This window comes from Perna viridis, chromosome 7, assembly GCF_037379345.1.
Source record: "Perna viridis isolate PV_CMFRI_1.1 ecotype Kerala chromosome 7, ASM3737934v1, whole genome shotgun sequence".
NCBI classification, from domain to species: domain Eukaryota; kingdom Metazoa; phylum Mollusca; class Bivalvia; order Mytilida; family Mytilidae; genus Perna; species Perna viridis.
Window position 1 is genome coordinate 13133654 of NC_142451.1, and position 25314 is coordinate 13158967.

Below are 25314 nucleotides of genomic sequence, written 5' to 3' on the forward strand. Positions count from 1 at the left end.
AGCGGTAATCAAAAGAATGTAATCCAGGGAAAAAGACCAGACATGGAAAACAGACATATTCAACAAAGAACATAAAGTAACTAAAATAATACATACAAAGTAACAAAAGTAAATGAGCAACTCGGACTCCACTAAAAACTGGGAGCATGGACCAGGTGCACCGGTAGGGTAAGCGTGCTCTGCTTACACTTGTCCTAAATTATCCCGTTAGATAGAAAGAATACTAAGTCTGATTTAACCTGGACATGTTTGTTGGTTACAGTTGTCATCTTGTTTATCATCTCCACTGCAGTCCGCTCCACCAAATTCAGGTGGTGGGTTGTCACAAGTTCTATTCCTACTCCGTGATCCACCACCACAGGACGCAGAACATGACGACCAATCTGACCAATCTGTCCAGTGTCCGTCCACTGAAATTATGAATACAGACCCCAATATTTTCCACGTAAATGAAGACGGATTTTATTTCAATTTAGTCCTATGATATTTTATTCAAATATGAAATGAATTTGAATATATTGCAATCAAACACTGAATGACAAGCACTTAAAAAGATGCAGTTATTTTGACATTGATCAAATCTGTCTTCTGTAACATAATTGTTGACCGCATACAATGAACACCGATAGTCCTTTAGATAATCAAGAAGTTCCAAAGTTTAAGCGTTGTGCTATTGCAGGGAACCAAGGTTATAGCGGTAATCAAAAGAATGTAATCCAGGGACAAAGACCAGACATGGAAAACAGACATATTCAACAAAGAACATAAAGTAACTAAAATAATACATACAAAGTAACAAAAGTAAATGAGCAACTCGGACTCCACTAAAAACTGGGGCCCCGTGCAGGTCCGGGTGTTAAAAGAATAGGCCTGCAGCAGCGCTAAGCGTGTCGTATAAGGCGACTAAATAGTGAACAGAAACCTAGCCGGGGGCTAGGCGCTCTGCCCACAGAGCAACTGGGATGTGTGCCCCAGGTGGTGGAATGGGGTACACCTGGCGTGTTACATGCTGGGGTTGTCAGGCTATAATACAGAAAACCTGACCGCAAACCATAGTGGTGCACCGTGTTGGGAAAGATGCCACGTTCCTCGCACGTTAAAGAACCCTGCTGTGGTATTCGATAGGAGTAGGAACCTTTGCGCTCCGCCACAGGAGGCTAAATTGCCGGACCTTACCCATCCCCCCTTTTTCCAGTGGCAATCAACATTTGTCGACCCTATTATCCTTGTGACCCATCCTTTTTTTTCATTTCATGTTCATTTTATCATCAATTTCATGTTCATTGTCTGAATATAGCTGAAATATTGCTGCTCGGACGTTAAACCCCAACAAACAAACAACAAACTAAAAACTGGGAGCATGTACCAGGTGCACCGGTAGGGTAAGCGTGCTCTGCTTACACTTGTCCTAAATTATCCCGTTAGATAGAAAGAATACTAAGTCTGATTTAACCTGGACATGTTTGTTGGTTACAGTTGTCATCTTGTTTATCATCTCCACTGCCCCGTGCAGGTCCGGGTGATGAAAGAATAGGCCTGCAGCAGCGCTAAGCTTGTCGTATAAGGCGACTAAATAGTGCTCAGAATCCTAGCCGGGGGCTAGGCGCTCTGCCCACAGAGCAACTGGGATGTGTGCCCCAAGTGGTGGAATGGGGTACCCCTGGCGTGTTACATGCTGGGGTTGTCAGGCTATAATACGGAAAACCTGACCGCAAACCATAGTGGTGCACCGTGTTGGGAAAGATGCCGCGGTCCTCGCACGTTAAAGAACCCTGCTGTGGTATTCGATAGGAGTAGGAACCTTTGCGCTCCGCCACAGGAGGATAAATTGCCCGACGTTACCCATCCCCCCTTTTTCCAGTGGCAATCAAAATGTGTCGACCCTATTATCCTTGTGACCCATTCTCTTTTTTTTTCATTTCATGTTCATTTTATCATCCATTTCATGTTCATTGTCTGAATATAGCTGAAATATTGCTGCTCGGACGTTAAACCCCAACAAACAAACAAACAAAATCATCTCCACTGCAGTCCGCTCCACCAAATTCAGGTGGTGGGTTGTCACAAGTTCTATTCCTACTCCGTGATCCACCACCACAGGACGCAGAACATGACGACCAATCTGACCAATCTGTCCAGTGTCCGTCCACTGAAATTGTGAATTCCAACCAATTTGTTTAAAGCGTTTGTTTTAACAGCCAATTATAACAAAATATTAAGAATACTCCACACACTAGATTATAATTTTGTTTTACCTGGACAGGGATGTCTATTACAATCAGTAGACAGCGCATTAGGGCCGTCACAATTAGTTCCATCAAATTGAGAGAGTAATCAAAGGAACCAAGGTTATATCGGTAATCAAAAGAATGTTATCCAGAAACAAAGACCCGACATGGAACAGACATACACAACAATGAACATAAAGTAAATAAAATCATACATACAAAGTAACAAAGGCAAATCAGCAACTCGGACTCCACTAAAAACTGGGAGCATGGACCAGGTGCACCGGTATGGTAGGCGTCCTCTTCTTTTCTAGAAACACCCGCCGATTTGCTCATAAAAAGTCAAATCCGGGGTAGACAAACGAGTAAAGGAAAACTATGACACGTTGAATGAATCAGTTGTCATGGCGCAGATATCAATATTATCTAACGATGTTGATCAGAATACTCAATTAAACTCGTGTATAACACACCGTAACTTGCAAGTTTTAAATGATTGATATTTTCAAGATTTACCCCAAAATTTTCCATGTAAATAAAGACGGATGTTTATTTCAATATAGTCTTATGAAATTTTATTGAAATATGAAATGAATTTGAATATATTGCCACCAAACACTGAATGGCAAGCACTTAAAAAGATGCAGTTATTTTGACATTGATCAAATCTGTCTTCTGTAACATAATTGTTGACCGCATACAATGAACACCGATAGTCCTTTAGTTAATCAAGAAGTTCCAAAGTTTAAGCGTTGTGCTATTGCAGAGAGTAATCAAGGGAACCAAGGTTATAGCGGTAATCAAAAGAATGTAATCCAGGGACAAAGACCAGACATGGAAAACAGACATATTCAACAAAGAACATAAAGTAACTAAAATAATACATACAAAGTAACAAAAGTAAATGAGCAACTCAGACTCCACTAAAAACTGGGAGCATGGACCAGGTGCACCGGTAGAGTAAGCGTCCTCTGCTTACACTTGTCCTAAATTATCCCGTTAAATGGAAAGAATACTAAGTCTGATTTAACCTGGACATGTTTGTTGGTTACAGTTGTCATCTTGTTTATCATCTCCACTGCAGTCCGCTCCACCAAATTCAGGGGGTGGGTTGTCACAAGTTCTATTCCTACTCCGTGATCCACCACCACAGGACGCAGAACATGACGACCAATCTGACCAATCTGTCCAGTGTCCGTCCACTGAAATTATGAATACAGACCCCAATATTTTCCACGTAAATGAAGACGGATTTTATTTCAATTTAGTCCTATGATATTTTATTCAAATATGAAATGAATTTGAATATATTGCAATCAAACACTGAATGACAAGCACTTAAAAAGATGCAGTTATTTTGACATTGATCAAATCTGTCTTCTGTAACATAATTGTTGACCGCATACAATGAACACCGATAGTCCTTTAGATAATCAAGAAGTTCCAAAGTTTAAGCGTTGTGCTATTGCAGGGAACCAAGGTTATAGCGGTAATCAAAAGAATGTAATCCAGGGACAAAGACCAGACATGGAAAACAGACATATTCAACAAAGAACATAAAGTAACTAAAATAATACATACAAAGTAACAAAAGTAAATGAGCAACTCGGACTCCACTAAAAACTGGGGCCCCGTGCAGGTCCGGGTGTTAAAAGAATAGGCCTGCAGCAGCGCTAAGCGTGTCGTATAAGGCGACTAAATAGTGAACAGAAACCTAGCCGGGGGCTAGGCGCTCTGCCCACAGAGCAACTGGGATGTGTGCCCCAGGTGGTGGAATGGGGTACACCTGGCGTGTTACATGCTGGGGTTGTCAGGCTATAATACAGAAAACCTGACCGCAAACCATAGTGGTGCACCGTGTTGGGAAAGATGCCACGTTCCTCGCACGTTAAAGAACCCTGCTGTGGTATTCGATAGGAGTAGGAACCTTTGCGCTCCGCCACAGGAGGCTAAATTGCCGGACCTTACCCATCCCCCCTTTTTCCAGTGGCAATCAACATTTGTCGACCCTATTATCCTTGTGACCCATCCTTTTTTTTCATTTCATGTTCATTTTATCATCAATTTCATGTTCATTGTCTGAATATAGCTGAAATATTGCTGCTCGGACGTTAAACCCCAACAAACAAACAACAAACTAAAAACTGGGAGCATGTACCAGGTGCACCGGTAGGGTAAGCGTGCTCTGCTTACACTTGTCCTAAATTATCCCGTTAGATAGAAAGAATACTAAGTCTGATTTAACCTGGACATGTTTGTTGGTTACAGTTGTCATCTTGTTTATCATCTCCACTGCCCCGTGCAGGTCCGGGTGATGAAAGAATAGGCCTGCAGCAGCGCTAAGCTTGTCGTATAAGGCGACTAAATAGTGCTCAGAATCCTAGCCGGGGGCTAGGCGCTCTGCCCACAGAGCAACTGGGATGTGTGCCCCAAGTGGTGGAATGGGGTACCCCTGGCGTGTTACATGCTGGGGTTGTCAGGCTATAATACGGAAAACCTGACCGCAAACCATAGTGGTGCACCGTGTTGGGAAAGATGCCGCGGTCCTCGCACGTTAAAGAACCCTGCTGTGGTATTCGATAGGAGTAGGAACCTTTGCGCTCCGCCACAGGAGGATAAATTGCCCGACGTTACCCATCCCCCCTTTTTCCAGTGGCAATCAAAATGTGTCGACCCTATTATCCTTGTGACCCATTCTCTTTTTTTTTCATTTCATGTTCATTTTATCATCCATTTCATGTTCATTGTCTGAATATAGCTGAAATATTGCTGCTCGGACGTTAAACCCCAACAAACAAACAAACAAAATCATCTCCACTGCAGTCCGCTCCACCAAATTCAGGTGGTGGGTTGTCACAAGTTCTATTCCTACTCCGTGATCCACCACCACAGGACGCAGAACATGACGACCAATCTGACCAATCTGTCCAGTGTCCGTCCACTGAAATTGTGAATTCCAACCAATTTGTTTAAAGCGTTTGTTTTAACAGCCAATTATAACAAAATATTAAGAATACTCCACACACTAGATTATAATTTTGTTTTACCTGGACAGGGATGTCTATTACAATCAGTAGACAGCGCATTAGGGCCGTCACAATTAGTTCCATCAAATTGAGAGAGTAATCAAAGGAACCAAGGTTATATCGGTAATCAAAAGAATGTTATCCAGAAACAAAGACCCGACATGGAACAGACATACACAACAATGAACATAAAGTAAATAAAATCATACATACAAAGTAACAAAGGCAAATCAGCAACTCGGACTCCACTAAAAACTGGGAGCATGGACCAGGTGCACCGGTATGGTAGGCGTCCTCTTCTTTTCTAGAAACACCCGCCGATTTGCTCATAAAAAGTCAAATCCGGGGTAGACAAACGAGTAAAGGAAAACTATGACACGTTGAATGAATCAGTTGTCATGGCGCAGATATCAATATTATCTAACGATGTTGATCAGAATACTCAATTAAACTCGTGTATAACACACCGTAACTTGCAAGTTTTAAATGATTGATATTTTCAAGATTTACCCCAAAATTTTCCATGTAAATAAAGACGGATGTTTATTTCAATATAGTCTTATGAAATTTTATTGAAATATGAAATGAATTTGAATATATTGCCACCAAACACTGAATGGCAAGCACTTAAAAAGATGCAGTTATTTTGACATTGATCAAATCTGTCTTCTGTAACATAATTGTTGACCGCATACAATGAACACCGATAGTCCTTTAGTTAATCAAGAAGTTCCAAAGTTTAAGCGTTGTGCTATTGCAGAGAGTAATCAAGGGAACCAAGGTTATAGCGGTAATCAAAAGAATGTAATCCAGGGACAAAGACCAGACATGGAAAACAGACATATTCAACAAAGAACATAAAGTAACTAAAATAATACATACAAAGTAACAAAAGTAAATGAGCAACTCAGACTCCACTAAAAACTGGGAGCATGGACCAGGTGCACCGGTAGAGTAAGCGTCCTCTGCTTACACTTGTCCTAAATTATCCCGTTAAATGGAAAGAATACTAAGTCTGATTTAACCTGGACATGTTTGTTGGTTACAGTTGTCATCTTGTTTATCATCTCCACTGCAGTCCGCTCCACCAAATTCAGGGGGTGGGTTGTCACAAGTTCTATTCCTACTCCGTGATCCACCACCACAGGACGCAGAACATGACGACCAATCTGACCAATCTGTCCAGTGTCCGTCCACTGAAATTGTAAATTCCAACCAATTTGTTTAAAGCGTTTGTTTTAACAGCCAATTATAACAAAATATTAAGAATACTCCACACATTAGATTATATTTTTGTTTTACCTGGACAGGGATGTCTATTACAATCCGTAGACAGCGCATTAGGGCCGTCACAATTAGTTCCATCAAATTGAGAGAGTAATCAAAGGAACCAAGGTTATATCGGTAATCAAAAGAATGTTATCCAGAAACAAAGACCCGACATGGAACAGACATACACAACAATGAACATAAAGTAAATAAAATCATACATACAAAGTAACAAAGGCAAATCAGCAACTCGGACTCCACTAAAAACTGGGAGCATGGACCAGGTGCACCGGTATGGTAGGCGTCCTCTTCTTTTCTAGAAACACCCGCCGAGTTGCTCATAAAAAGTCAAATCCGGGGTAGACAAACGAGTAAAGGAAAACTATGACACGTTGAATGAATCAGTTGTCATGGCGCAGATATCAATATTATCTAACGATGTTGATCAGAATACTCAATTAAACTCGTGTATAACACACCGTAACTTGCAAGTTTTAAATCATTGATATTTTCAAGATTTACCCCAAAATTTTCCATGTAAATAAAGACGGATGTTTATTTCAATATAGTCTTATGAAATTTTATTGAAATATGAAATGAATTTGAATATATTGCCACCAAACACTGAATGGCAAGCACTTAAAAAGATGCAGTTATTTTGACATTGATCAAATCTGTCTTCTGTAACATAATTGTTGACCGCATACAATGAACACCGATAGTCCTTTAGTTAATCAAGAAGTTCCAAAGTTTAAGCGTTGTGCTATTGCAGAGAGTAATCAAGGGAACCAAGGTTATAGCGGTAATCAAAAGAATGTAATCCAGGGACAAAGACCAGACATGGAAAACAGACATATTCAACAAAGAACATAAAGTAACTAAAATAATACATACAAAGTAACAAAAGTAAATGAGCAACTCAGACTCCACTAAAAACTGGGAGCATGGACCAGGTGCACCGGTAGAGTAAGCGTCCTCTGCTTACACTTGTCCTAAATTATCCCGTTAAATGGAAAGAATACTAAGTCTGATTTAACCTGGACATGTTTGTTGGTTACAGTTGTCATCTTGTTTATCATCTCCACTGCAGTCCGCTCCACCAAATTCAGGGGGTGGGTTGTCACAAGTTCTATTCCTACTCCGTGATCCACCACCACAGGACGCAGAACATGACGACCAATCTGACCAATCTGTCCAGTGTCCGTCCACTGAAATTGTAAATTCCAACCAATTTGTTTAAAGCGTTTGTTTTAACAGCCAATTATAACAAAATATTAAGAATACTCCACACATTAGATTATATTTTTGTTTTACCTGGACAGGGATGTCTATTACAATCCGTAGACAGCGCATTAGGGCCGTCACAATTAGTTCCATCAAATTGAGAGAGTAATCAAAGGAACCAAGGTTATATCGGTAATCAAAAGAATGTTATCCAGAAACAAAGACCCGACATGGAACAGACATACACAACAATGAACATAAAGTAAATAAAATCATACAAAGTAACAAAGGCAAATCAGCAACTCGGACTCCACTAAAAACTGGGAGCATGGACCAGGTGCACCGGTATGGTAGGCGTCCTCTTCTTTTCTAGAAACACCCGCCGAGTTGCTCATAAAAAGTCAAATCCGGGGTAGACAAACGAGTAAAGGAAAACTATGACACGTTGAATGAATCAGTTGTCATGGCGCAGATATCAATATTATCTAACGATGTTGATCAGAATACTCAATTAAACTCGTGTATAACACACCGTAACTTGCAAGTTTTAAATGATTGATATTTTCAAGATTTACCCCAAAATTTTCCATGTAAATAAAGACGGATGTTTATTTCAATATAGTCTTATGATATTTTATTCAAATATGAAATGAATTTGAATATATTGCCACCAAACACTGAATGACAAGCACTTAAAAAGATGCAGTTATTTTGACATTGATCAAATCTGTCTTCTGTAACATAATTGTTGACCGCATACAATGAACTCCGATAGTCCTTTAGTAAATCAAGAAGTTACAAAGTTTAAGCGTTGTGCTATTTTAACTTGTCCTAAATTATGCCGTCAGATAGAAAGAATACTAAGTCTGATTTAACCTGGACATGTTTGTTGGTTACAGTTGTCATCTTGTTTATCATCTCCACTGCAGTCCGCTCCACCAAATTCAGGTGGTGGGTTGTCACAAGTTCTATTCCTACTCCGTGATCCACCACCACAGGACGCAGAACATGACGACCAATCTGACCAATCTGTCCAGTGTCCGTCCACTGAAATTATTAATTCAAACAATTTGTTTAAACCGTTTATATTTACAGCAAATTATAACAACATATTAAGAATACTCCACACACTAGATTATATTTTTGTTTTACCTGGACAGGGATGTCTATTACAATCAGTAGACTGTGCATAAGGTCCGCTGTAAGTTGCTCCACCAAACTGAGGTGATGGATTTGTACAAGTTCCTGTACTTCTAGTTCTTCTACCGCCACAAGACTTAGTTCATGTAGCCTATGGTGACAATATGACCATCCTCCATTTACTGAGACATATAAATCATGCTTTAAATAGCGCCCGAATTTAAATGTCATGCAGACAGCCTACTCGGAAATTGCAAGAATCTTTTCGCCTAATTTAATACGGTCCATGACTTTAAATATTACAAGGAGACACTGTTTACTGCAAAGATAATTCTATTCTAATAAGAGAAAACTGAATAGTATATACAGTTTCTAGAAAGGTACAGTACGATATCAATACATTCAAGAAGTCTTTATATAGTGTATGTAGGTACCATGGACAAATTCAATACAAATGGAATACCCTTCCAACACATAATCCGTTTGGTTGTCACTTGTACTACTACTACATGGCCAAACACCACAGGACATAGAACATGGCGACCGATCTGATTAATCGATTCATTCTGTTCAATAATTTCGAAAGACCTGTCTGCAGCAGCAAGAGCTGAAGATATTTACGTTTTCTTATCTAAAGGCATTTTTTTGTCTTTTAAAATGATGATTTCCCGAGTTTTTTTTCAGTACCAACAGAAATACTTTGTATAACAAGCATTTATTAAATGTCATCATGTCTTTAATTACAGAAATATAGGGAAGTTTTGGACATGTTCAATAATTTTATTGTTACAATATAGAACTTTTTTCTTAAAAAAAAATATTTTTTTCATTTCTTGAAGGTGACCGGTGTGAAAGCAAGTTGCCCAAATTTTAAGTCAATACCTTTACTGTGTTCAAAAGAATGTAATGATATTTAAAAATATACGGATTACAAAAAAACATTGTTTACTCATCTGATAATGCTTTATTTGAATTAGAGACAAGTTTGTTCCAAAAGAAGGGTTTGCTGTAAACAGGTACATTTCTGTATCGATGTATTTTTAAGCAGTCTTCACAAATAAAGATCTTTTGGACAAACATATCAAAATGAATTGGTCATTTATCATTGACCCTCAAAGGCACTTTAAACTTTAAAATAGTTCCACCATCCATCCACTACAAAAAAGTTAATTCATATTGATTCGTGAGTTGAACTAAAAAAAAAGGTTATTATACAAGGAAACACAGGCTGTGGAGTTTTAATTCTATAACGTATGAAAGTTTTAAGAAAGTCAATGAGTGTCAATGCTACATCAGTTTTCAGAGACCTGATGTAGCAAAAACACTGTCTACTATACACGACAAATATGTTGTCGTACCAGCAGACAAAGCCAAAAGGAACATTGTTTTTGTCTTCAAAATACATTACATCTGATGTTTATTATCAGAGGTAGGCATATAAAATAATAGCAGTAATAAGACTTATACTGCATTACGCTTTTAAAACTTTTAACTTCTGTACATACAGTTGTAAAAGAGAGTCACAAGTCCTTCTTTGACACTAGTAGCAGTAGTATTAATTCAATGAAAAATTCAGATCTTCTGTTTATTATATTTCATTGTTTATTGTTCGGGTTGAACGCCCGAGCAGCAATATTTCAGCTATATTCAGGCGATGAACATGAAATGGATGAAAAATTGAGCATGAAGTAATGATGAAATAAAAATTAGATTGGGACATAAGGATAATGGGGTCGACAAATTTAGAAATAGGGAGAGGTGGGTAGGGTCGGGCAATTCAGCCTCCTGTGGCGGAGCCCAACGACTCCTACTCCGAGGGAATAGAACAGGATTCTTTACCTTGGTTCCCTTGATTACTCTTTAACATGCGAGAAGCGTGACATTTTTTCCAACACGTTGAACCACTATGGTTTGCCGGTCAGATTTTCCGCATAATAGCCTGATGACCCCAGCATGTAACATGCCCATTCCACCACCTGGGGCACACAACCCAGTTGCTCTGTGGGCAGAGCGCCCTAGCCCCGGTCAGGGTTCTGAGGACTTTTAAATCGCCTTTTACGACAAGCTTAGCGCAGCTGCGAGTCTATTCTTTTGACAACCGGACCCGCACGTGGCCGAAAGATCACCTGGAAACCCTCGATTCAAGATTATTAACGAGACGACAATAGCATTAAAACCTATGATTGTTCAACAAATTTCCTATACTCAGTTACAACCCCGACTCAAAACCATTATACGTCGTTGTTACTAAAAAAAAAACGGTACACGTAGATACACATATATAGTACGTGGTAGAGATTCTTTATACGTCATTAAAAACTCTTCTAAATCATCTTTCAAATATATTTTTATCGACAACATACTTATCATGTGTGGTGGGCGTGTTTTTCAACAGACGACCGGCATTCCAAGGGAACAAATTGTGCTTCTCTACTTACTCGCTGACCTATTTTTTCACCCTTATGAGGCTGACTTTATAGCTGACCTAATCCAAAGGAAGGAACATCGTTTATCCAAATTATTTGATCTTAGTTTCGGTTATATAGATGACGTATTATCGTTTAACAATCCTAGTTTTGGGGATTTAATAAATTGCATCTACCCTAAAAAAAACTTGAGATAAAGGATACTACAGACACCATGAAGTCAGCCTCATATCTTGACATACGCCTAGAGACTAATGGTAAAGGAAAACTATTGACAAGACTATACAACAAACGCGATGAATTTTCATTCCGTATTGTCAACTTTTGCTTCCTGTGTGACAACATTCCTTCAGCACCTGCGTATGGAGTGTTCATATCACAACTCATACGCTATACCAGAGCTTGCCGTAACAAAACAGACTTTTTGTACCGCACTAGACTTCTAACAAGTAGGCTTCTGGAACAGCGAATGGTGCGACAAGATTGAAGTCATTACTACAAAAGTTTTATGGTCGTCATCATAAAGTCATTGATCGTTACGGTATATCCATCTTCACCATGAGAACTGCTTTGTTCAATGTGTCATAGTTTTCCTTTCTCTTTGGTCTACAGCGGACATGACTTTTAATGAGCACTTCGGCGGATGTTTCTTGTAGAGCAGAGGACGCTTACCCTACCGGTGCACCTGGCCCATGCTTCCAGCTTTTAATGGAGTCTGTGTTTCTCATTTACTTTTGCTACTATGTACACATCATTTTGGTATCTTAGTATTTTTTGTTATTTGTTGTGTGTTTTCCTTGTCTGTTCTTTGTCCCTGGATGACATGTTGATTACCCCTAGAATCTTGGCTTCCTTGATTACTCTTATTTCTGGCAAATGAATCCAACAAATCTAAGAAAACACTTAAAGCAAGAAAAAAAATATGAAAGTAAAGTAGGAACAAAGCTTTGAGCAAGGCAATGTATAAAGTGACATTGAAAGCATTGATTTACTGAATATTCCCTCTTCAAAAAATTTCGACAATTCACACTGAAATAAATTTTGTAATTTAACTCTCGTTTCTCTCGCACAAAAACGTCACAAGGCGTCCTAACACAAATATCTATCCGCCGAATACAAAATTAAATTTATGTTGAAAACAGCAATGAATAATGGAGGAAATTTGTATAATAACTAGAATGATCAATCGGTTATCGTGAGTAACCTTTTTGTTTGTTTGTTTGTTTGTTGGGGTTTAACGTCCGAGCAGCAATATTTCAGCTATATTCAGACGATGAACAAAATTGATGATAAAATGAACATGAAATAATGATGAAATGAAAAAGGAATGGGACACAAGGACAATAGGGTCGACAAATTTTGATTGCCACTGGAAATAGGGAGAGATGGGTAGGGTCGGGCAATTTAGCCTCCTGTGGCGGAGCCCTATGGTTCCTACTCCAGGAGAATACCACAGTAGAGTTCTTTAGCATGCGAGGAACGTGGCATCTTTCCCAACACGGTGTACCACTATGGTTTGCGGTCAGGTTTTCCGTATTATAGCCTGACAACCCCAGCATGTAACACGCCAGGGTACCCCATTCCACCACCTGGGGCACACATCCCAGTTGCTCTGTGGGCAGAGCGCCCTAGCCCCCGGCTAGGATTATGAGCACTATTAATCGCCTTTTACGACAAGCTTAGCGCAGCTGCAGGCCTATTCTTTTAACACCCGGACCTGCACGGGGCTCGTGAGCAACCAATATTTTCACTCATGCGAAGAACGAAAGAACGAAAACAAAGACTTAACTCGTGCGCGGAACAAGTACCGCACACTCGTTAAATCTAGGCGTTCTTTAGCATTCGTGATCACATTTTGGCTATTCGCTCTTTCAAATTAATTATCCTATCATTTTTAAGCACTATTTTGTTCCGAAACTTTGGTATATAAGCGGGGTAATATTAATTTGACCTTACTATGTTGAGAAAATGAAATTTGTATTTTTGTTTTGATGTTTGATTTAAAAAAAACAAATAGTCGTAGTTGGTTGCCATTAACCGAAAATGCATTGCGAATCTGACAGAGAGGACATTATGTATTGTAATATCTACAAAAATACAAGAGAGGCAAGAGTGTGCAATTATCGATTCATAATTAGCTCATCGGTGAAAAGAATCAATAGGTTCTATTTCACATGAGTTAATTGTTTTTGTGGCGGATAAAGATGAAAGTCTAGGTTAGGACAGGCGAGTCAGGCAGATTAACTTTGGGAATTTACCTAAGCATTTTCCTTCCTCACAATATTCGATTTCTTCAGTGTCACCAGAGCAATTAGCTCCGCCAAAAACGGGTGCAGGGTTATCACATTTTCTTCCCCTTAGTCGAATACATTCACCGCAGTTTTCAAAACATTCCGTCCAATTTGACCATTCCGACCAACTTCCATTGACCACTAAATAAAAAAAAATTATGAAAGTAAAAGTATAGTAGGAACAAAGCTTCGAGTTAAGCAATATATATATAGGGACTTATTATATTGATAGCAGTAGTTTACCGAATATTCCCTGTTAAAAAAATTTCGATAATTCACACTGAAATAAATTTTGTAATTTCAATCTCGTACTTTTTCCCGCCAAAACGTCACAAAGTGTTGCAAGACGAATATCTTTCCGCCAAACAAAAAAATCAGTTCAATTTTGAAAATAGCAACGAATAAAGAAGGAAATCTATATAACAGATAGGATAATCCATTGGTTATGGTATATATCAAAAATATGATCACTCGTACCAAGAACGCAAAAACGCAATAACACTTAACTCGACGGCGGAACAAAATCCGCATACTCATTAAATCTAGGCGTTCTTCGGCACTCGTGATTATATTGTGGTTATTCACTCTTTTAAATTAATTATCCTATTATTATAATTATTATTGTGATTCGAAGCGTAGGTAAATAAGCAGGGTAAAATTAATTACTATTTGGAGAAAAGAAAACGAAATGTGTATTTTTGGTTTAGTTTCTGATTTAAAACAAAACACTCATATTTGGTTGCCATTAACTGAAAATGTATCGCAAATCTGTCAGAGAGAACATTGTGTACTGAATGGTAATATCTATACCACAGAGATACTATACAATTATCGATTCATAATCAGTTCATCGGTAAAACGAAAAAAGAGGTTCTATTTCACATTTGGTTTTGGTGGTGGATAAAAAAAGGTTTAGATTAGGACAGGCGAGTCAAGCAGATTGACTTTGGGAATTTACCTAAGCATTTTCCTTCCTCACAATAATCGACTTCTTCAGTGTCACCAGAGCAATTAGCTCCGCCAAAAACGGGTGCAGGGTTATCACATTCTCTTCCCCTTAGTCGAATACATTCACCGCAGTTTTCAAAACATTCCGTCCAATTAGACCATTCCGACCAACTTCCATTGACCGCTGAATACCAAAACGAAAAAAAAAATTAATAATAAAAATGGAAACGGTATCTCTATAAGATAAACTACTTATAAACTCAGACATATAAGACACCAATTAATAGTAGATATGAACAGAAAACCATGACGATGCGACATAAACAAAAAAATCATGTAAGTCTAAAGGATTGTACAGCGGTACCGATAAAGATGTTAAAACACAATGTTCAAGATCTTCTTTAAATGTCAATAAAATTGTTTACGTCACAGGTATTCACCTGCTTAGGTATTGAGTTGGGTTCACAGACCATTTACTTTCATACACACTCAGTTTGTTTAAGACACTGACTGAAGAAGATCATTTGTTGACTGAAAATTTTGCTTATTATATATTTTATTATAGTGTATTAACATCTCTATCGGTATCTCATTGTACAATCCTTTAGACTACATAATATCCTCAACTGTAATATTTTAATCATGAGGCACAAATTGAATAGTTTCATTATTCATGTTTTTTTTCTTTTGTAGATCAACTATGAGGGTAACTCAAGTATACCTAAATATACTACCTAAGCAGTCTCCTTTGTCGCAATGAGTAATCTCTTCACTGCCACCAGAGCAATTGGCTCCTCCAAAAGCGGGTGCAGGATTATCACATTCTCTCCCTCTGATACGTATACATTCACCGCAGTTTTCAAAACATTCAGTCCAATTTGACCAATCAGACCAACTTCCATTGACAACTTGATACAAATTTAATGCTTAAGTAGGAGGAATGCCCCGTACAAAAAACTTTAAAAAAATTACTTAAGGAAATGTAATTGCACAAGTTTGATAGTTTGATAAGGAAATGAGTTTTTTTTTTACCTAAGAATTGATTGAATACGATCGTTTATAATACAGATAGCAGTGTTTTATGGAATGTTCCCAGTGTAATAAATTTCGATAATTCATACTGTGAAATAAATTTGGTAATTTCATTCTCAGACTATCTCCCGCCAAGCGTCACAATTTTTATATCAATCCGCCAATCACTGAATTTAAAATTTATGATGATATCGATAAATTATGAAGGAAATCTATATAATAAATAGGATAATTAATTGGTTATCGTGAATAACCAAAATATGACCACTCGTGCCAAGAATGCTTGAGGATTTAACAAGTTCCGCACAAACCTGTTAAATCTATGCGTTCTTTAGCACTCGTGATAATATTTTGGTTATTTATTCTGTTCAATTAATTATCATATTAGTATTTGTGTGGAATTTTTCTGTTTTTATTAACTGATTGTTTTTATAAGTTGTAAAAGGGGTTCTGACAACACAACAGTATAAATTTTAATACAAACACAAAAACAATAGTAGACATGACCGAGAAAATATCTATTCAGCATATAACAGCAGGGGCTTAGCTAGGCCTGTTTTATTTGTACGCAAAATTACGGCGAAGGGTCTTGGGGGAGAGTCACTCAAGGCCCCCAGTGAGTCATTGCATAAAACCTTTATTTCATCTTTAAAATGTGTGTTTTTATTTTTGTTACTTTTTCCGAAAGTACGCAACTGCGTATTTGCGTATAGGCAGCTACGCCCCTGAACAGACAATTGACACACCAAAACAATGATAAAAATTAATATAAAAACCCCAAAAGTCAGCTATAACGAACAAATACAAAAAATAGAAACAAGATTGTATTTATCTTATGAACTCCTGATGTTGTTATAACAAAGGATTTATAAAATGGTTCTATTATCTATTAAAAATTGCAATGAATTTAATATGATGGTAACTCAAATATGCCTAAATATACTACCTAAGCATTTGCTTTCTTTACAATAATCAATCTCTTCAGCGTCGCCGGTGCAATTAGCTCCACCAAACGTTGGTGCAGGATTATTGCATTCCCTACCTCTAATCCGTATGCATTCCCCGCAATTAGAGAAACAATCTGACCATTCTGTCCATTCAGACCAGTTTCCATCGACAGCTGAATGAAACGGAAAATTATGAAAGCCACTAGACTTTTACTTGATAAACGGTTATTACAAAATAAGCGTACTGATAGGCAAACTTAAGTCAATATTCAAAAGGAATAATAAAACAAATTTGTCAGAAAAAGAGAAGGTGCATATAAAAATGGCAATGTCAAGGTATAAAAGGTTGTAAACAACCACAATAGTCCTTACTTGTTACTGGTATTTTGGATGGAAACGGAGAATAAACAGGTTTTATAGCCCACCGATCATTCACCTTTCATTAAGGTTAATTGTTGAGGAAGTGGATGAATGTTAAATTGAATATTTCATCTCATACCGTACTTTGATCAACTGCAACAATTCATTTGCATTTTTGCTGGAGTCTACGAATTAAATCTCGGGAGCATTTAACGACAAAGGTGCGGACTATTATAGTTGATAAAATTAAAGGTAGTTTGGACAAATGTCTTGGGGTAATGTTTTGGTTAACAAAATGTCTTAAGAAAATAGAAAATTATGGGATAAAATTACAGTAGATATGCACATTACATAACTATTGCGTCAGATCGTTGTTCTCTTGTTACGTTCAGAAAAGAAGTAGCACAGTTGGTATACTGAGGGTACAAACGAAAGGAATCCTTTGGACAAGATAAAATCAGACACACAAAAAACAAAGTGTAAGACACAATGACTCAAAAAGAACACACAGAAAGCCAAGCAGAATGAACCCCATTAAAAACTGAATATAAACGAGTGATCAAGGAAACCAAGATTCTAGCAGAAATCAAAATAAGGTAACCGAGGAACAAAGAAAAGACCTAGCAAACAGACAATCCAGGCGAAGGAAGGACGATCAGTTCTTCTTTTAACAAGACACCCGTCTTACTGCTCGTTGAAGGTCAAGTCTGGTGAAGAAGAAGGATATCTATGACAATTGAAGGTCATACTCAAAATGACACTTACCACATAATCCATACCACGATGACGATCGTAGAACTGTTGACATGTCGACTTTAATTAATGGGTTTCATATCCTTGTCCTTATCAGGGTTTTTTGCAGGATTTTGAAAGCTTAAGTCACTTTCGCGTGAGAAAATGAGGACCATTTTAAAGGTATATTTTTTAAAGTACGATAGTATTTGCAACTGACATAAGATATTTCAGAATCATATGTTATTTACAGCACTTTGGAAAGACATTAAATGTACATGTACACTGCATATGAATAAAGCACATATTTTTTTTCCATTGTCATGCAAGCTTGTTTTCCAGAGAATCCAAATAGCATGCCTGAGATTTAATTAAAAAAGAAACTCCCTAGCTTTTAAGAAACATCAAAAATAGAAATCCCTTCACACTCTTATACATTAATAAGTGACATACAAGTGTACATCCCTGGCATAGTTTTAAATGTACATGTATTTCATATAAAATGCTGTTTTCTGCATTACCATCCATTGTAGAAACACAAAAATACATCTAGCACAGTTTAAATATAGAACTGCCTTAACACGCACCAGTGCTACATTGGACAGATATAAATATTTTCAAATAGGTATTTCCCTATTGTTGCCTCATGAGATTCTATTTTTAGCACAATTTTCAACTGTGCTTTGGGAACCAGACCAAGTTAATGACAAATTTTTGTCATTATTTTTCGGTTATATTTAGTATTGGTCCCTGAGGAATTCATTGATAGCATAAATAATATCTTCAAGATCGTAAATATTGCTGACATGCAACTACAAAATGTGGTGAGACCGGGGTAGTGACAAAATTACCCACATTTGGTTAACACTCAAGTCCGATGTACGAAAATAAATGATAAATTACTTTTTATGTCATTTTGAGACAAAGTTAATGAGAAGTAAAGGAATTTTCAAAGCTCCAATTGTTACCGGCATTTGAACTTTCACGCTTGAGTGGTCAGAGAACGACATTTACTCAACGTGCGGTGCCCGATTAGTGTAATTGGCGAATTAGGAGATTGTTTACACAAAATGCTGACACCTGGTGAGAGTTGTAATTAGGTATTGGTAGATTTCTTCGTTGATTTCAAGATCAGACTGAAGGATATTTTTCTAATAATTACAGAAATTTAAGTTAAACATGGCGGAAAGCCGTCCACGAATATTTAACAAATAACACTCTAACAAATAGGCTTCTGGAACAGGGTTATATTGCTACAAGATTGAAGTCATCATTACAGAAGTTGTATGGTCGCCATCATGAACTACCCCGTGCAGGTCCGGGTGTTGAAAGAACAGGCCTGCAGCAGCGCTAAGCTTGTCGTATAAGACGACTAAATAGTGCTCAGAAACCTAGCCGGGGGCTAGGCGCTCTGCCCATAGAGCAACTGGGATGTGTGCCCCAGGTGGTGGAATGGGGTACCCCTGGCGTGTTACATGCTGGGGTTGTCAGTCTATAATACGGAAAACCTGACCGCAAACCATAGTGGTGCACCGTGTTGGGAAAGATGCCACGTTCCTCGCACGTTAAAGAACCCTGCTGTAGTATTCGATAGGAGTAGGAGCCTTTGCGCTCCGCCACAGGAGGCTAAATTGCCCTACCTTACCCACCCACCCCCTTTTTCCAGTGGCAATCAAAATTTGTCGACCCTATTGTCCTTGTGACCCATCCTTTCTTCTTTTCATTTCATGTTCATTTTATCATCCATTTCATGTTCATTGTCTGAATATAGCTGAAATATTGCTGCTCGGACGTTAAACCCCAACAAACAAACAAACAAACCATCATGAACTCGTGGATTGTTATGGTGTATCCATCTGCACCATGAAAACTGATTTATTCAACGGGTCATAGTTTTCCTTTCCTCGTTTGTTTACCCCGGACTTGACTTTTTATGAGCAACTCGGCGGGTGTTTCTAGAAAAGCAGAGGACGCTTACCCTACCGGTGCACCTGGTCCATGCTCCCAGTTTTAAGTGGAATCCGAGTTGCTGATTTGCTTTTGTTACTTTGTATGTATGATTTTAGTTACTTTATGTTCTTTGTTGTGTATGTCTGTTTTCCATGTCTGGTCTTTGTCCCTGGATTACAGTCTTTTGATTACCGCTATAACATTGGTTCCCTTGATTATTCTTTGCAATAGCACAACGCGGTCAACAATTATGTTACAATTATCGAGAATTTGAGAAAACCAATACTAGTAAATAGAATAATGGCTAGGAAGTGCCTTTCCGTCAGATGTATAGCATATGTCTATTTTTCGCCTACGCAAACTACATAGAAAATAACTAAATGGTCATTTTTTTTTTGCAAGGATGATTATGAGGGAAAATGAATCCTTAAAACAGCCGCTGATGTGACAATTAGTTTGGTTGCAATATTGTCGATAAACTATTATTTTCATAATATCAGTCAATTTATATATCATGGTAACAATTTCTTTCTATAACAGAAAAATCCGAGCAATTCGTTCAATTGGCGCTAGCATTTTTAAAATAACGAGGCATACATACATGCTGAAATACTGTATGCATTCAAAATTGAACTTATATTTTAGTATTGATTTTCAACCTATAATAAAATAAAACAGAGCTGATTGATGATTTGATAGGTAGGAGGCATTCCTCACTAAAGTAACATTATTATTAAATGCACTCTTGAGTTAGAATTTCACATTCGCACCGGACCAAGGTTAATCAAAAACAATAATGGCCACCGATAAAACCGTTTTCATTCAATATCTCTATGTATATCAGCATTAACAATCATGCTAATTTTGTTCGACATTTAAAAGATGAATATACAGTCTACGTATTTTGAAACAAAACATTTTAATAATTGTTATTGTGGAATTCTTATCACAGGCTTAACATTTTGACCATCGGATGGTTAACCCAGTATACATGGCCTAGGACTATAAAACTTGTCATGCTTAACTCTTGGAATATTCTTATCTTCCATGGTAACGCTAATAAGAATTTACAGATTTAATGAAATCACAATTTGTTCAGCCGATTCTCAGGTTTCGTTGCACTGGAGCCTGTATATTTTGGCGGAGTTTTAGTTACAAAAATTTTGATATGAAATTAGTGAAGGTACGAGGGCACATTATAAGGATAGTTTCTTTATTTTATTTTATGTATATGAAAATATTTTGTATGGGTTTTGTCACTTTTTGGAAGAACTAGGTAATTTGTGACATTTTTCTTCTTTTGCAAACGATATTATTCTAAAATTGAATAATGTGGATCGTGAAGCTCCCTTTACAATATACTCCTATTCGGAATATTGGTAGATGACCGCATCGATTTGTATTGAAGATCGATCATTTCAAGATTTATATTCTCAGACAAAAGAATAACATCTACATATGTGATAGGATTAACGCTTACACATAGACATGAACATAAGCGAGAAAATTCATGAAATGTACATAATAACCTATTTTTGCCATCTTAGAATATTTAAGTGTAAAAAAATGATGTCTTGGGTAGGAAGACGTTTCTTTTTAAAAATCTAAGAACAAGGATTTTGGAATAACCTGTGAATGACTGATAACTAGGTATCTGCCGTTTTAATTAATAGTATGATAATCAAACCAGCATATTACAGATTATAATAGCTACAACAAGATATTTTTCTATTTACTGCATTATGGTTTGTTTGTTTGTTGGGGTTTAACGCCCGAGCAGCAATATTTCAGCTATAATCAGGCGATGAACATGAAGTGGATGATAAAATGAACATGAAATGATGAAATGAAAAATGGGATGGGACACAAGGATAATGGGGTCAACAAATTTTGATTGCCACTGGAAATAGGGAGTGGTGGGTAGGGTCGGGCAATTTAGCCTCCTGTGGCGGAGCCCTATGGTTCCTATTCCGGGAGAATACCACAGTAGGTTTTTTTAACGCGCGAGGAATGTGGCATCTTCCCCAACACGGTGCACCATTATAGTTTGCGGTCAGATTTTCCCTATTATAGCCGGACAACCCTAGCATGTAACATACCAGGGGTACCCCATTCCACCACCTGGGGCACCCAACCCAGTTGCTCTGTGGGCAGAGCTCCCTAGCCCCCGGCTAAGGTTCTGAGCACTATTTAGTCGCATTTTACGACAAGCTTAGAGCTGCTGCAGTCCTATTCTTTCAATACCCGGACCTGCACTGGGTCTGCATTATGGTACTTAACCTGATATGAAACAAAACTTACTGCTTCCTCTTGTAGTAAAATAAGCCTCGACCTTAAAATTAAAACAAAACATAGGTACATATATGTAATAAAGCGCATATTATACTTATTATATACTAAGTATTCACTGTCTTTTTATATTTTACTCTAAATGTGGGCGAAAGTTGTTCATTATCCTTTTCTTTGACCCGTGAGCGTCAGTGTCAGGCAATAAAGGGAAACCAAGGGAACCATATTCGAACGACTGGACAACGAAAATAGACACACGCAACAAAGAATATGACATAACTGAATTAACACCTTTATTGAAAGAAACCTAAATGAGGGTCACGGACTTCACAAAAAAATCACTAAACAAAACACTGGGACCATGGACTAATTGCATCGGTAAGGTAAGCGTCATCTGCTTTCCTAGAAGCACCCGCGGCGTTGCTCATGACAAAAAGGCCAATATACAATAGTATATTTTTCTAACCATTCACTATCTTTATAAATTGTCAGAATAGGTTGACTAAAGTGGTTATTTATCCTTATCTTTGACCCGTAAAAGTAGGTTTTTTTTATATTGCGGACTCAGACAGCACAGATTTAAGTTTTCATGATAGCGGACTAGACATACAATCCTTATACACAAATACACAAGATATATATATATATATATATATATATATATATATATATATATATATACTTTGTGGTAAAAATCCGGGAATAATTTTTACATTAATACATTAACTGTGCAGATAGAATGTGAAATTTGAATAAAAAATACACCACTTGTATAAACGAAAAAATATACATGAATGAAGGTTTTTTTTAAAACAACGGAATGGAAAGTACTATCATTTTCAATTTCTTTGTTATATGGGTATTTAATTTATCAATTTGTGGGACAAATTTCTTTCACCCTCCCACATACCATTCTAACAGAACGTACCTCTTTGGCTGCTAAAAATACACCCAGAAGAGCAAACCACCACATCCTTAAATCAAGCACCAGGACCTTTTCATCATCTTTATACAGCGACTTCGGTCTAAGCATGTTCACCTAATATGAATTTAATACTCTTTGAGGTCCCTACATTGCATGAAAATATGTTTAAATTATAAAATGTTGAAACAATGGGATGGTACTCAAATGACATTTGGATTTTTTTTGTTTTATGAGCCTGCGTCAGTAATGGGTGTATATGTACGAAATAAAGAGAGTTTTATTGTTTGTTTTGTCGTGCAAATGATTTGCTCAAAGTTGAGTAACGCCTCTTTTTTTCCTCATTTGTACTTACTTTTCTTTGTTAATTCAATATCGAACTTCCTCGATACCTTGATACTAACATTCTATAGTTGTCATGCAAGCTGTCGATGGTGAGAAGATGTACATTGACCTTACTCGGCATTTCATGTGGTCAAATCAACATGGACAAGGTCAAACTATAAACGAACACCAAATACATGAGAATAAGTTATATCTAACAAAAGACCTTCGTGTATTTCATCTTCGGTCTCAACCTAAGGTGCCCACGCGCATCAAGCTACTTTCTCCAAAAACCAGTTTGTAAGAACATTACTTAAATGTAATCAAGGGAACCAGGATTCGAATAGAAATAGAAAGAATATAAAAAAAAGAATGTAATCCAAGGATAAAAACAAGAGAGGGAAAACAGACACACACAACAAAGAACATGAAATAAGCACAATAATATGTACAAAACATCGCCAACTTTAAAATTAAAACAACAATTGATTTGAAATATAGATTTGTTTTATTGAATTATAAAATTCAAATATTTTATTCAATAAAAATCTTTCATTCATACCAGATAGTTTGATGCTAAAAAATAATGGCTCTTAAGTTACCTTGAGTTCCAACTTATTTACATGTGCGTTATAAAAAAAATCAGATGCGTTTTTTGGACAGAAAGTAGGTATTTTAAAATTGAAAAAAATAAATAACAGGAAGACAAAAGTTTGCATTTTTATTGAAAACAGAATCCTCAACGAGCACGTACAGAGAGGACTGGAATCACGTTTGAAAAAAGTTCTGGAACAGTAATCAAATGAACCAAGATTATAGCAGTAATCAAAAGAATGTAAACCAGGGACAAAGACCAGACATGGAAAACAGAATACACAACAAAGAACATTAAGTAACTAAAATTTTACATACAAAGTAACAAAAGCAAATGAGCAACTCGGACTCCATTAAAAACTGGGAGCATGGACCAGGTGCACAGGTAGCTTTTGTAAACATCTTCTGGATATTTGGAAGATGATTTTGAATTATTTCTTACAAAGTATGAGGAATCTCTACCAGGAACTAAATATTTGTATCTAGGTGTATCTTTTTTGGAAAAACAATGATGTATAATGTATTTAAGATGATGTATGAGATTTAAACTGAGTATGAGGAATAGAAGTATACAGTGTTGAAAAATTATAGGTTTTAATGCTATTATATTCTGATAATAGTCTTGAACTGATTGTCTCCAGAAGATCTTTTGAATTTTTTAGGATCTACATTGACTTAATACCACTACGGGAGTAATAAGTGTTAGGGTAGGACTGCAGACCCTCTTTGACAGCTGTGAGTATCGAAGTTAAAAGTTTTGAAAGAGGTTTGGTGGTACATTTTGCAGATCCAGCTATGTAACATTGTTTGTATGGATTCTTCTTGTTCTCGTTTTATCCATTGTTTGTGTGCCCCTCCAGGGCAGCCCCGTGCAGGTCCGGGTGTTGAAAGAATAGGCCTGCAGCAGCGTTAAGCTTGTCGTATAAGGCGACTAAATAGTGCTCAGAACCCTAGCCGGGGGCTAGGCGCTCTGCCCACAGAGCAACTGGGATGTGTGCCCCAAGTGGTGGAATGGGGTACCCCTGACGTGTTACATGCTGGGGTTGTCAGGCTATAATACGGAAAACCTGACCGCAAACCATAGTGGTGCACCGTGTTGGGAAAGATGCCACGTTCCTCGCAAGTTTCACCCTGCTGTGGTATTCGATAGGAGTAGGAACCTTAGCGCTCCGCCACAGGAGGCTAAATTGCCCGACCTTACCCATCCCCCCTTTTTACAGTAGCAGTCAAAATTGGTTGACCCTATTATCCTTGTGACCCATCCTTTTTTTTCATTTCATGTTCATTTTATCATCCATTTCATGTTCATTGTCTGAATATAGCTGAAATATTGCTGCTCGGACGTTAAACCCCAACAAACAAACAAACAAACCTCCAGGGCATCCATAAGAACTTTACAGTTCTAATTCCAATTTATGGAGCGTGGTTCACGGTACTTGGACCTTTATAAAGGGTATTACGTAGAGATTCGTTTTCGATGATTTTCCATAACGACGTGACCGGAAGGACCACATTTGAATGGAGAGTTTTTGCAAGAACAGTCAAGTGGTTCAGCCTTGAAGTCCTCAATCTCGAGGTTCTGCAATAGCCTTTTATAATTGAAAATTTTGGA

General features: G+C 37.5%; 1 protein-coding gene across 1 annotated transcript in view; it reads right to left on the minus strand.

Moving 5' to 3' along the window:
• The window catches only part of LOC148611386 (SCO-spondin-like), a 35793-nt gene extending 12762 nt beyond the window's left edge, over positions 1–23031 (minus strand). The window contains exons 1-14 of the mRNA XM_088595186.1: positions 22791–23031; positions 21875–21905; positions 16531–16704; positions 14563–14736; positions 13572–13745; positions 8624–8794; positions 7561–7731; positions 6280–6450; positions 5025–5169; positions 4474–4520; positions 3260–3430; positions 2005–2149; positions 1454–1536; positions 240–410 (exon numbers count right to left, since the gene is read on the minus strand). Coding sequence (XP_088451312.1) covers positions 240–410; positions 1454–1536; positions 2005–2149; positions 3260–3430; positions 4474–4520; positions 5025–5169; positions 6280–6450; positions 7561–7731; positions 8624–8794; positions 13572–13745; positions 14563–14736; positions 16531–16704; positions 21875–21905; positions 22791–22895 — 1933 coding nt within the window. The 5' untranslated portion in view covers positions 22896–23031. The remainder of the gene's footprint in view (positions 1–239; positions 411–1453; positions 1537–2004; positions 2150–3259; positions 3431–4473; positions 4521–5024; positions 5170–6279; positions 6451–7560; positions 7732–8623; positions 8795–13571; positions 13746–14562; positions 14737–16530; positions 16705–21874; positions 21906–22790) is intronic.
• Between the last annotated feature and the right edge of the window lie 2283 nt (positions 23032–25314).